The sequence below is a fragment of the Neocloeon triangulifer genome, unplaced genomic scaffold (assembly GCF_031216515.1).
Source record: "Neocloeon triangulifer isolate White Clay Creek 2 clone unplaced genomic scaffold, ASM3121651v1 ptg000003l, whole genome shotgun sequence".
Taxonomy (NCBI): Eukaryota; Metazoa; Arthropoda; class Insecta; order Ephemeroptera; family Baetidae; genus Neocloeon; species Neocloeon triangulifer.
Genome location: NW_026775546.1, coordinates 10488043 through 10500826, shown reverse-complemented (window position 1 = coordinate 10500826; position 12784 = coordinate 10488043). Strand labels below are relative to the sequence as shown.

The following is a 12784-nucleotide window of genomic DNA, read 5'->3' as shown; positions in this document are numbered from 1 at the left end:
GAGCATGTATATTGCATTTGAAAAGTAATCGGGGTGCATGATACGTTTAGATGTTGAGGTAAATTGCATGGGGTACCAATGGCGGTGCGCAGACAGATACACGTGCATCGACGCTAACAGCCACTGCGACGGCGTCCCAAACTGTCCGGACGGCTCGGATGAACGATTTTGCACTAACACCAACACGACAGGTATTTTCCGATTAATTGCGATATGTAATGATTGTGGCATGCGACACTACTCACGCTTCGCTTTTTGTCCACCCACGTGCAAATATAAATGTCTTGTCCCGGTGTCCCGCAGCAGCTCCGTCGTGCCGAAGTGGCGAGTTTGCTTGTCAAGGTGATGGTCGTTGTGTTGATGAACGCAGGCGGTGCGACGGTTATCTCGACTGTCCTTACGGGGAGGATGAATCAAACTGTGAAGGTAAAAAGAACACAAACACACATACCAACATCAGAGCATGCAGCAGATCTAATTTAAAGGGTCTGAAAATTTTCAGAAAAACCCCAAATTTTTTTACTTGATATTCTAATAGTTATTTACAGAATAAGAATAATTCTTAAGCTTCTTGGAAAATTATTTTGGACGAAGTTTATCGGATTATGCCTAAGATTTCCTATTTTCAGACATTATTTAATAAGGACAATTCCAAAATCAAGAAAATCAGTCAATTTTTGTCCAAAAATAATTTTCTATAAAACTTTTTAAATGTTACACAAAGATCTATCATTTATAATTAATTTACAATTTTGATTTTGAGATCGTTTACAGACCCTTGAATACAAACTGATTTGGTCATTTGGTTAAATTAATAATAACAATTGGCAAAATGGGTGTAAACTGGCCGCACACATTGTAGTTTGGTGTCACCAATCAAACAACAAAAGATCCACGCAAAAATCAAATTTTCGAAATTTTCACATTTTTTTAGTTTAAAAATAACAACAACATTAATTTTCACAATTGAATTTTTTTATAGATAATCTTCATGATTTTTATACTTTTTAAAAGTATGAAATCAAAGTTAAATTTTATTCATTATAAAATATTAAAAAAGTTCAAACATTTTTTTTATTTTCATCGTAAATAAAATTGTTTAAAAGCAAATTACAATGAAAATTTTGCATTTTTTTAGCAATTAATTTATTCAAAATTAACAATTTCAAATCAGAAAATAGTTTTGATCTGCTGATGTTCATTCTCTGTTTTCACCTCCTCACAATTCAATAGCATCGCAAACCACGACCACCCCAGCTCCCAGCAACTACCCTTGCACCGAGGAGCAGTTCAAGTGCACCGACGGCACTTGCGTTCCTAAGAGGTACCGCTGCGACGGCACTTACAAAGACTGCGACGACGGTTCCGACGAGGAGAACTGCAATGAGGTCGCATTCCCGCCCACAGTTTTCGACGGTAGGTCTCAATAAGATACAAAATGTAAAAAACTAAAAGTTCATCAAAGTCATTTTGTGTAAAAATAATTAAGTCTGCTTCCTGATCGCGGTGAGTATAAAAGTCGATGTACATATTTGTGTTTTCTGTTAATTTTTGTTGGGGGCGCATTTATTTTTTTGTCACGCTTGTTCATGGAATAATTTATGATTCGTGTTTTTTTTGAACGGGCTCCTTTTCGATAGGGTGCGGTGACGGCTATTTCAGTTGTGTGGATGAGCGTGGTTGCGTTCCGTCCGACAGAGTTTGCGACGGAGTTGTAGACTGTGAAGATGGCTCAGACGAAGGAACCGAGTGCGATTCCGACGAGAGCACCGACGTGCCCGACGGTTTTGGTGGCAAATATCAATTTTACACTCTCGCATACAGTTGCAATGTTTTTTTTTATGAAATGCGCTGAAGAGACGTACGCAGGCTTAGGCAATCTTTCGATCTTTTCTCTCCGAGTGCTAATTATGTATAGAAAAAAAGGGAGAGCTTATTTGATTTCTCTTACAATGTTGTTACGAAAATCAGCCTGCATGTTTTCATTGTATAAAAAATTGAAACATCATTAAACAAGAGATTGTTGGCAGATCAAAATTCGGAAACTCTTCCCTCTCGAGAATCTATTTTTCTGAAAAAAAATTTCTTCTCTCTGTCTCTCAGTAGATGTAGTCATCTTCAAGCTCTTTTCAGCTGTCGCCTCGCTCGCTGCTGCAGAATGTTCTCGAGCTAAAATTTTGCCAATTAATTTTATTGCCGTAGTTTTTACATTTCTGTTAATTTCATCAACAGGCACCTGCAGGCCTGATGAATTCAGGTGTGATGACGGAAATTGCATCAACGGCGACTACAAATGCGACGGCACCATGGACTGCAATGACAATTCAGACGAGATTAACTGTCAAAGTAAGTAAAATAACAAATTTTAATTGAAATAAAAAAGTTTCTTTTCAATGTCTATATCCCTTACACATTTAATTAATACACATTAAATTAAAAAAAAAAATTGCTGAAACCAATTGTGGCAGCGTTTTATTGTTATTAATTTTTTTAATAAGTTATTCATGACTTTTTCTAACAACCTGGTAATTTTTTATAAATTTGTTCTCAGAAACTTGCAGTTCATTCGAGTTCACCTGCAACGACGGTTCATGCGTCGACAGGAGACTGCAATGCGACGGCAGGAGAGACTGCACGGACGGTTCTGATGAGGAAAGGTGTCCCAGCACTCGTGAGTTGTTCTTCATTAGTCAGTCAATGGCCAAGAAGCCTAGATAAGTTTTTTTTTAGACATTATGCAACCTGCGAAACCCATGCGTAATTTTGTTGCATAAACTGTTCTATTCAAGGCGCTCCTTTTCTTTATTTTTTTTTTTTTTTTACAAACAATTTAAGATTTTGGCTCTGAAATATTTAGATATAAAATAAAATTACAATTGAAGTAAGAAAATTAATTATAAAAATTTAGCTTCAGGTCGAACAAATTAGTTGTTGTTTAAAAATCAGTATTTAATCAGATTTAAAATTGTCTTTGAAATAAAAAGTAACAAAACTTATTTTGCAGTAAAATATTTTATCACTTTTATTTAGCCACTTCTTTTTATCTTCAATATTTAGCACGCCCTTGCAGCCGTTTCGAACTGACCTGTTACGACGGTTCCTGCGTTGACCTGTCCAAGAGATGTGACGGAGTGTACGATTGCGCGGACGGCTCAGACGAGCGTTCTTGTCCGACAACCACCAGCTCCACCACCACGGGTATTCAGATCAAAATTATTCGAATTCCACAACTGACGTTTAAAACAACACAGCGCGACCTTTCGGTTGCACGAGGGACCAGTTCACGTGCAGAAACAGGCAGTGCATCCCGAGGGACTTCAAGTGCAACGGGAGATACGACTGCAGCGACGGATCGGACGAGGAAGAGTGCAGTGAGTTGAATTTTTTATTTATTTACAAACGATTTGATTTTCAGTTGATTTTTTTTTTAAATTACTGCAACTATATATATATTTTTTTTCTTTTCATCCTATTGATGGTTTTGACGAAATATTACAAAACAGGCGATTTTAAATTATGGTGCGATGTTAGGGTGTAGCAAAGAGGACCAATTTATGTGCCGAAGCGACGGCCAGTGCATCAGTATCGAGTTCCGTTGCGACAACATCTACGACTGCTCCGACTTTTCCGACGAGAAAGATTGCTGGCACATAGGTACTGATTCCAAGTGATGGACCTGGCGTTTTGAAATAACCGGAGAATTGTGAATTCTTAACCTCACCACCTGAATGAACCTCTGCACCACCCTATTTACTTCAAACTCGTCCATCAACAGCACAAAAACCTTTAATTTAACATTTTGATTTTTTTCCAGAAATTTAACCAAAATGAAACATGAGCCAGTGAAAAAAACAAAAAATTGGCTGGCATGAATTTTGCACCTTCCTAAATAATTGTTCTTTTTTTCTAAAATAAGAATTATTTTTCTGAAAGCAGCCCTTTTTCTTGAAATTTTCAGGCACTCAGCCGCCTTTCGTTACCTGTTCGAGGAACGAGTTCACTTGCAACAGTAAGGACCAGTGCGTGCCGAGGGCCCAGGTGTGCGACGGAAAATACGACTGCAACGATTACAGTGACGAGACCGGCGCCGATTGTCGTAAGTATTTTGGCTTAACTTTAGAAATAATTCAAAAGCAGGTTAAAGAAAAACATGTACTTTTGAAAATTGAGTAAAATCAAAATTTGCAAAATTGAAGAATGGCAGCCATGCTCGAAATGGGAGTTCCGCTGCGAAAACGGCCCTTGCATTCCTATGAGTGCGCGATGCGACAATAAAATTGATTGTCCCGATACCAGTGACGAATTGGACTGTAAGTCTAGATCAGCTGCACATACCGGCAACTTTTTTCACCGCTGCCATTCACTCTATTAATTATTAATCGTATTGTTTTGTGTTCGGCGATGGGTTTTAATGATTTTTTCCATTATTCTAAAAATCTGATTTCGTTCAGTTCAACATCTTTAATCGTTATTATTTTGTTTTTCTTTTTTTCTCATTGTATTGTCGTCTTATTTTCATTTATTTGTATGTCAAAAGGAGGAAAATGTTTGTAAATCTTTTGTGTTCATAAAACATTCAACCTAAACATAAATTAAAGCAAAAAAATTATATAATTTATATATTTTATAAATTAAAAGACTTAAATTTTTTAAGTAAACTGAAATAAAAACTAACACTAACTCAACGCACATTGCAAAGTCTACCAAAGGTGCGCACATTTAAACCAATTTTAACTTTTATATAACAAAAGAACAATAATATGCTGCTATGCTGATGAAATTTTTAACCAAACCACGAATTAAAAAGAAGCAATTTAATACAAATATAACAAGAGGTAATTTAAACACCACGGATTAAACATGCAAGTAGCTAAAATACGCTGCGACTGTGTGCTCTGCCTGCTATATAATGCTGGTTCTCATACATATTTTGGGCATATTTTCCTCTCATCATAATGAGTGTTTGTGTTTGGAGCCCGGGAAGGAAAATAACACTATTTTTTAATATTGCAGGCCCCAACAACGACCGGCTTCTGCTGCGAACCTACCCAGACGACCAGATCATTAAGACAGGTGAGTCCAGATTTTAAAAGAGCTTTAAAATAGCCGGGCTTTGGAATTTAATTGGCAGTAAAATTTCAATCTTTTCTCGGAAAAAGTAAAGAAAAGCATTGCAAACAGGTTTTCCTATTAAAAACTTTTAAAATTTCTAAATATAAAAATTAAAGCGGATGCATGCAATTAAAGTTAAATGAATTAGGGCGCAGTAGAAAATAGTCCAAAAATTTGACGTAAACCTCTCAAGTAAATTACTAACAAATTCTGATTTGTTTTTGAACTGTCTTCACTGAAAATTGGGAACTTCAGCTGGTAAGTTAGCAGTTGGCAGTATCGAGAATGCTTTCATAGGAGAAAAGAGCATGCGTGGATAAAAAAAATAAAAGAATTTGGATGATCAATTTTTTTCGCATGCAGAGATTTTTTTATTATTTTCTTTATTTAGTGCATGATCATTGGTCGTCTGTGTTCTGTGTAAATTTCAATTTCAGATTGATAAAAACATAAAATTATCTTGAGCCAAAAACTTATCTGATATTTATTTTCAGTTTATATATTTTATTGTGGACCTATTCATTAACTTTAAATTAAAATGCAGGGCGTGAGGTTGTGTTCCAATGTCGTGATGAAAGTCACATCAGAGCCAGTGTCCAGTGGATCCGAGCAAATGGACCTCTTCCACCAGGCTCTCGGGACAACAATGGAAGACTTGAGATGCCAAATATTCAGGTATGTAATGTTTTTCAATTATATCCAAGGTTTGAATTTCAATCATTTTGGCTTAATTTATAGTTCAAGAAATTGCTGTTTAATAAATTATTTGAAATTCGCGTTTATTTATGTAACACCAGGCATTAAATTATTCAATTTCAAAATTATATAGTTTTTTTATTGAATATTATTTAGAATTTTCGGAATTTTTTAATTGTTAAAAATCAATTTTCAAGTTGGAGCATGCAGGGAAGTACATCTGCCAGGCCGTTGGATATCCGGCAAACACCCCCGGAGCACAAAAGGAAGTCGATCTGACCGTGGAAGCTCGTAAGAAAATTAAAGTAAATAAAATTAAATTTGTATAATTTTGCTACTCTTTGCAGATTCCACACCCCCTCCCGCCGAGAGACCACCTTCTGCCTGCCGAATTGATGAAGCCACCTGTGGAAATGGCCAGTGCATTTCCAAATTCAGGGTTTGCGATGGGCAGAGGGACTGCAATGACGGCTCGGATGAGACTAGATGCGGTAAAAATTTGAATTGAAATAAGTGAATTTTGGACTAGAATTTTATTCCAATAGGACATTACGGTTGTGAGCCAAATGAGTTCAAGTGTCGCAACAAGAAGTGCGCCCTGAAGGCTTGGCGGTGCGACGGCGAGGACGACTGCGGAGACGGCTCAGATGAAGAGAACTGCAAAGAGAATCCACCTGGCTCAGCGTGCAGGTACAACGAATTCCAGTGCAGGTCCAACCGCCAGTGCATCCCCAAGTCCTTCCACTGTGATGGCCAAAATGACTGTTTGGATGGTTCTGATGAACTTGGTTGCCGTAAGAGATTTTTTTTATTAAATTTTTAAAGAAAAAAAGAAAATTACATAAGAAAGTATATTTGTAAGGTTTTAATTTTTTTTAACTACGTTTCCAGTAATTCCCTTGCTTTCTGGAAAGTTACAGTTATAAAGTTTAAAATAAAAAAGAAGCGCATTTTTGTTTTAATTCTTGACCTTCCGTGACCTTCCGTCTATTTTTCCCCATAAAACAACTATTTTTGGCTTAGTTAATTAAATTTTTTTTTAATCTCTTCCCAGGTGCGCCTGAAATCACCAAAATGCCGCCTCCATTGGTTGCCCTTGACATCGGTGCAGTGCTGACCATCACCTGCACAGCCATCGGAGTGCCCACGCCTGAGGTCAGTTGGCGCCTCAACTGGGGCCACGTTCCTGAAAAGTGCGTCCAGACCTCCAACAACGGCGAAGGCCGACTCGAGTGCGGGGACATTCAGGAGTCTGACTCTGGAGCGTACTCTTGCGAGGCCGTCAACACCCAAGGCTCAACCTTTGCTGTCCCTGACACAATTCTGGTGGTCAACAGGCAACCTGTTCTTTGCAGACAGGGCACCTTCAACGACCTTGCCGTCTCGCCCCAAGAGTGTCTTTCGTGCTTCTGCTTTGGAGTCACTTCCGACTGCAAGTCTGCAGACTTGTACACTTACCAGGTAAATTAAATATTTTATTTTATTTAGGTTAATTTATTAACTTTAAAACTCCTCAGCTTCAGCCACCAATTGGAACTTTGAAAGTTGTGGGTGTTAACTTGGAACAGGACGTTTCAGTCGGAAGGGAATTCACCCTTGGCACTGCTCAGGTCAGGACTATCCAACAAGGTTTCCAGGTATAAAAATAATAATGAATTTAGAATAATTGATTAATTAAAAATTGAAAGATCTATGGCCCCCTGCCACGCGTCAGAGGTTCATATCCATACCTGGCCCTCTCCGAGAACTACCTTGGAAATCAACTCAAGTCCTATGGAGGGTACATCAAGTTCACAGTTCGAGTGGAACAGAGCATTCAAGGAAGACCCATCAACACACCAAGTATCATAATGAGCGTAAGAGTTTTTGAAGTCGTAAAATAAAATTTAATCTAATTTTTTTAATTAAACCAGGGAAATGGAAAAACGCTTATGTATCCAGGCAAGCGACTCGTTTCTGGCGACAATGAAATATCGGCAAGGATTTTCACTGGCGAGTGGTACCGATTGACCAGTGGACGGGCAGGAGGAGACATTCCAGCCGAAAGGTCTGAACTGGCCTCTCGAGCGGAAATTATGATGGTTTTGGCCAGCATGGACAACATTCTCATCAAGTGATAATTTATTTTTATAGAAATAAATGAACCATGAATAATAAATTTTGTTTGAAATAAAGGATCCAATATTATGACAGCAGTCAGATTGACACGTCCGTCTTCAACTTCAAAGTGGACTCTGCTGGAAGCACCAATGTTGGTCAGGGTCAGGCCAGTTATGTTGAGGAGTGCCGATGCCCACGAGGATACACTGGACTCTCTTGCGAAGTACGTTAAACAAATTTAAATAAAAATTTTAATTTGATTCAATTAATTTTTCATATTATAAAGAACTGTGCGCCCGGTTTCATCAGAAGACAAGGTGGATCCTGGCTCGGCAACTGCATTGAACCTCCTGTCGAACCTTGCCCACCAGGCTATTACGGAGACCCCAGCAACGGAATCGCCTGTCAACCCTGCATGTGCCCTGGCCCCAGTGGACAGTGAGCGTTTTGATACTTTTTGCAACTTTTTGTGAAAAATTACTTTATGAAAGGCTTGGATTCACATCGACTTGCCGTCTCGACTCGGACGGTCAGCAGACGTGCAACTGCCCTGAAGGCTATCAGGGTAGGAGATGCGAAACCTGTGCCGCGGGCTACACTGGAAACCCTCTTTCGGGCCAGCCGTGCCAAAGAGGATTCTGTGACGCTGCTGGTTCAGTCACCATCAAACCTGACCCACGAACTGGAAGGTGCCAGTGCAAGGTCAGTTATTTATTTACGTTAAAAATTTCTTAAAATAATTTTCCTACTAAAAAATAAAACATGCTAACATGTGAAATATGTTTGTAAGTATATTTATCTTGTGACAATTTTTACCATTGTTTTTTTTTCTCTTTTTAAATTTAATATCTTAAGTTTCCTTTTTTATAACCTTTCATCCATATTATATTTAAAAAAAACTTAAATATTACATACAATTTAGGATTTTGTCACTGGACCAACTTGCAACCAATGTCAGGCAAACACATTCTATCTTCATGAGAACCACCAATTTGGTTGTATCCGTTGCTTCTGCATGGGCATTGAGTCGACCTGCCGCAGTTCAAACTGGTTCAGGGAACAAATCAGTCTTGCCTTCACGAGCAGTACACATGACGTCAAGCTGGTCGTGGGAACAAGACAGGACAAGATCATTTCCGACGGCATTCAACTCAATCCGCAGACAAGGGAAATCACCTACCAGGATTTCAACCCCAGATATTCGGACGTAATAAAATTGCCTAATTTTTCTACAGAAAAATTATAAGTTCAACCAACACACAGGTCTACTACTGGAAACTGCCTGCCCGCTTTTTGGGAGACAAAGTCACATCCTACGGCGGCTACCTGAATTACACGGTGCGCTACGAACCGGCTCCTGGTGGGCAAAGCTCGAGGAACAATGCCTACGACGTCGAGCTGCGCAGCCTCAGAACGTCAGACATCATCCTGTTGTACCACCTGAAGGAGCCCCTGCTGCCCAACAGGCCGCAAACCGTGTCTGTGCCTCTGTACGAACAGTACTGGCAGCGCACTGATGGGCAGCCGGCGGATCGGGAGCACATGCTGATGGCCCTTTCCAGCCTGGACGTCATTCTCATCAAGGCCACCTACACAACCAACACTAGGGAGGCTGCGTAAGTTGAATGTTCTCATAGAATAATATAAACTTTTCCAGAATTGAATTTAATTAAAAAAAAAATGTTAGATTCAATTAAATTTCGGCATAATTTTATATTCTTTTTTTTATTTTTTGTTAATATTCCTCACTTTTGTTTTTAGTTTGGCCAGCGTCAGTCTGGACATTGCCGAAGACCGCAACACTGGCCAACAGCGCGCCAGTGCTGTCGAGGAGTGCTCTTGTCCCGTGGGCTACAGAGGTCTGTCCTGCCAGAGCTGTGCAGTCGGCTACACCAGATTGGACGAAGGAATCTATCTGGGCAAGTGTGAGCCTTGCCAGTGCAATGGAGACCCATGCGATCCTGAGAGTGGAGAATGCGTAATTTTTTATTATATTTGTTATTGAACTTTTATATAATGCATGATAAATATTAGCGTTGCCAAGAAAACAGAGCAGGCGAAAGATGCGAAGAGTGCCAGAGTGGCTACAGCATGTCCTCAGACAGGCGTTGTGTGCCAATCAATTCAGGAAGTCCAACACCCAGCAGATGCGAGTGTGACCCTCGAGGAACCATAAACAACAGGTGCAGAAACGGAATTTGCGAGTGCAAGGTGAGAAAATATTAAATTGTTTCTAATTTCTGATGTTTTTTATTGATTTTTTTTTAAAAGACAAATGTTGATGGTGACCGATGTAACCGTTGCCGTCGAGGATCTTTTGCCCTGTCCGAAAAACTTCCCTCTGGATGCCTGGAGTGCTTCTGCTCAGGTGTCAGTCAGGAGTGCCAGTCTTCCTCTCTGTACAGCGACCTTATACCAATGCAAATTCTCGACGAGGATCACGGATTCACTCTGACTGACAGGTGATTTTTTTTTCTTTAATGAGAAATTTTATTTTAATTCATTTATTTTCTTATTTTTTTTTAGTGGAAGGAAGGACTTCTTCAACAGCGATCTCACACTCAACGTCGCCGAAAATGAAATTGGATACACTTTTGAACCAGGCCAGTACAACCGGAAGCTCTTCTGGTCCCTGCCACCAGCATTTACTGGAAATAAGGTGCTCTCCTATGGAGGAATCATCACCATCACCCAGAGGTACTCGGGGTCGGCGTACGAGCGCGGCCAGGATGTGCAACTGATTGGAAATGGAAAGACTCTCTTCTGGTCCAACTTGACAGCCCAAGTCAGACCTGACGAGCCATTCGTAAGATTTTTTCATAAAATATTTGAAATTAAAATTTAATTTCTAATTTATATTCAGACTTACCAAGTTCCTCTGATGGAGGACGGCTGGCGCTTGTTGGGCCCAGGCGGCCCACTGCCTGCCTCCAGAATTGACCTGATGACCGTCTTGGCCGATGTGGAGTTGTTGCTCGTCAGGGCCTCACTAGGAACTTCAACCAGGTCCACCTATTTGTCCGATGTGACCATGGACATTGCTCTCGACACGCAAACTTTCCCTGGTCAGCCACCGGCAGAATTTGTGGAAATGTGCCGCTGCCCACCTGGCTACAGAGGCACTTCTTGTGAGGTTAGTGACTGAAATATTTATTTTAAATTTATATATCACAATGAATTTAACTTTTTAGTTGAAGAGATAAATTTTTTAACTACAAAACTGGATGTTAATAAATTTGAACTTTATAGCGTTGTGACGTTGGTTACTATCGAGACTCCTCGGACACATCTTTGTCAATTCTGGGCTCGTGCCGCAAGTGCCCTTGCAATGACAATGAGGAGAGCTGCAGCCAGACTTATGATCTGAGGGTGGTGTGCAACTGCAAGCCTGGCTACACAGGAAGAAACTGCAACAACATTGGTGAGTGGTGAACCTAATAATTCCTTGGAAGGGTTCAAGCACTGCATCATCCAGTGAGAGTAATTTAACACTAAAAATTGCATGAAGTAGATCCTAAATCAAATTGCAGGAAGCCTCCAGCTGTAGGATTTGTCAGTGCAAAAAAAGTTATATTCCAGAAAAAAATCTAAAAATTCAAAAAGCTTATTGAAGGTTTACAAAACGATTGATATTTTAAAAACAATCAAAATTTAAATTGTTGCACTCAAGTCTGTATGCATCGCTACCCATATCTAATATTATTGACAAAACTCCAAATGCATGACCTTTTGTGTGGGGCGTAGGGGGCATAATGCTTGAGATGATACCCGCCCGCGTGTCCGCACTGCCGGGCAACGAGGTCACCTTCGCATGCAGCTTCCACAGCAACGAGGAGCTCAAGCTGGAGTTCAGCGAGGACCCCCCGTCGCGGGGCAACCAGACGCTTGACGGGGGCCCCCCGTATCAACACGCGCTTGATCCTTACCAAATGGGCGCCAAGCGACTCAAGAAGGTCGTCATTCGGCCCGAGTTGCGCTCGATCACGTGCACGGCGCACAACATGGAGGGCCTCGAAGTCGGATCAATATCCTCCATGGTCTACCCCTCAGGTGCTCGTGCTGTGCTGCTGTTTTTTATGCCGCATAAATTAAAGTTTTCGCATTTAGAGGCCAATCATTTGTCTGCGTCGCTGCTACTGTTATATCCTTCGGAGCACTCAAGGGTCCTTTCTTGCACAAATTTTGTTTTTATTTTTTGTTATATGTTTCTCCACATTCCAATAAATTACATTTTTAAAATTTATATAATAAATTATTTTGCAAATAGCTTTTTAAATTTTCTGAAATTATTGTAATGTGGAAAAGAGTTTTTGTCATCATCAATTTATTGGAGCGCAGTTGGAGGTCTCTTAGGGTCAGGAGGACCTATACTATTCAAGACCCAGCAGGCGACTCATTAATAATTGTTAAATAATCTATTTTTCTAGGAGAAGATTTTTTGCGTTTATTGTGGCGCTGAAAATCCTTCTCTATTTTCCCCTCTGCTATTTTATTTTGCAATTTGCATTAATTTTAGATAGCGTTTTGCAGCTAAATTAGTAGAGAAGCGTCTCATGTTAGTACTTTTTTTTAATGTGGAGTGTGGTTTGTTCTATTGGTGTCCTGATCCAAACTTGTGGAAAACGGTTTTATCTTATTTCCTAAAACTAATCCTCTAACAGGCAGTTTTTACGAGAATAATAACAACTTTACAAGGAGTATCAAAAACTGCTGTACAAAAGTTTTACATTCTTCGTCAAATTGTGTGTTACTTTAGAGTTTTTGTACGTCTAACCTAACCTAACATCTAACATTTAGATTTGGGGAGTACCATTTATGTTGTTGAATTTTTTATGTTTTTTAAAAAAAAAGTCCTTTGGTTCTTAAAGACTAATTT

At 39.6% G+C, this 12784-nt stretch overlaps 1 protein-coding gene across 22 annotated transcripts in view; it reads left to right on the top strand.

The window, feature by feature from the left end:
• Positions 1-12784, top strand: part of LOC132205798 (basement membrane-specific heparan sulfate proteoglycan core protein) — a 72425-nt gene that overhangs the window by 48310 nt on the left and 11331 nt on the right. For 13 of the 22 annotated variants that reach the window (XM_059635094.1, XM_059635098.1, XM_059635088.1 and 10 more), the window contains 31 exons: positions 304-426; positions 1234-1416; positions 1641-1793; positions 2233-2346; positions 2552-2671; positions 3058-3198; positions 3252-3371; positions 3532-3654; positions 3959-4096; positions 4197-4310; positions 5014-5073; positions 5657-5787; positions 6006-6099; positions 6156-6299; positions 6354-6602; positions 6863-7269; positions 7326-7445; positions 7497-7664; positions 7722-7921; positions 7984-8131; positions 8195-8346; positions 8400-8610; positions 8831-9115; positions 9172-9524; positions 9670-9886; positions 9943-10119; positions 10180-10370; positions 10435-10714; positions 10772-11041; positions 11158-11329; positions 11653-11958. In XM_059635094.1, coding sequence (XP_059491077.1) covers positions 304-426; positions 1234-1416; positions 1641-1793; positions 2233-2346; positions 2552-2671; positions 3058-3198; positions 3252-3371; positions 3532-3654; positions 3959-4096; positions 4197-4310; positions 5014-5073; positions 5657-5787; positions 6006-6099; positions 6156-6299; positions 6354-6602; positions 6863-7269; positions 7326-7445; positions 7497-7664; positions 7722-7921; positions 7984-8131; positions 8195-8346; positions 8400-8610; positions 8831-9115; positions 9172-9524; positions 9670-9886; positions 9943-10119; positions 10180-10370; positions 10435-10714; positions 10772-11041; positions 11158-11329; positions 11653-11958 — 5664 coding nt within the window. Of the gene's footprint in view, positions 1-50; positions 192-303; positions 427-1233; positions 1417-1640; positions 1794-2232; positions 2347-2551; positions 2672-3057; positions 3199-3251; positions 3372-3531; positions 3655-3958; positions 4097-4196; positions 4311-5013; positions 5074-5656; positions 5788-6005; positions 6100-6155; positions 6300-6353; positions 6603-6862; positions 7270-7325; positions 7446-7496; positions 7665-7721; positions 7922-7983; positions 8132-8194; positions 8347-8399; positions 8611-8830; positions 9116-9171; positions 9525-9669; positions 9887-9942; positions 10120-10179; positions 10371-10434; positions 10715-10771; positions 11042-11157; positions 11330-11652; positions 11959-12784 lie in introns of all 22 variants that reach the window. The other 9 variants (XM_059635083.1, XM_059635089.1, XM_059635091.1 and 6 more) reach the window with 9 other exon arrangements.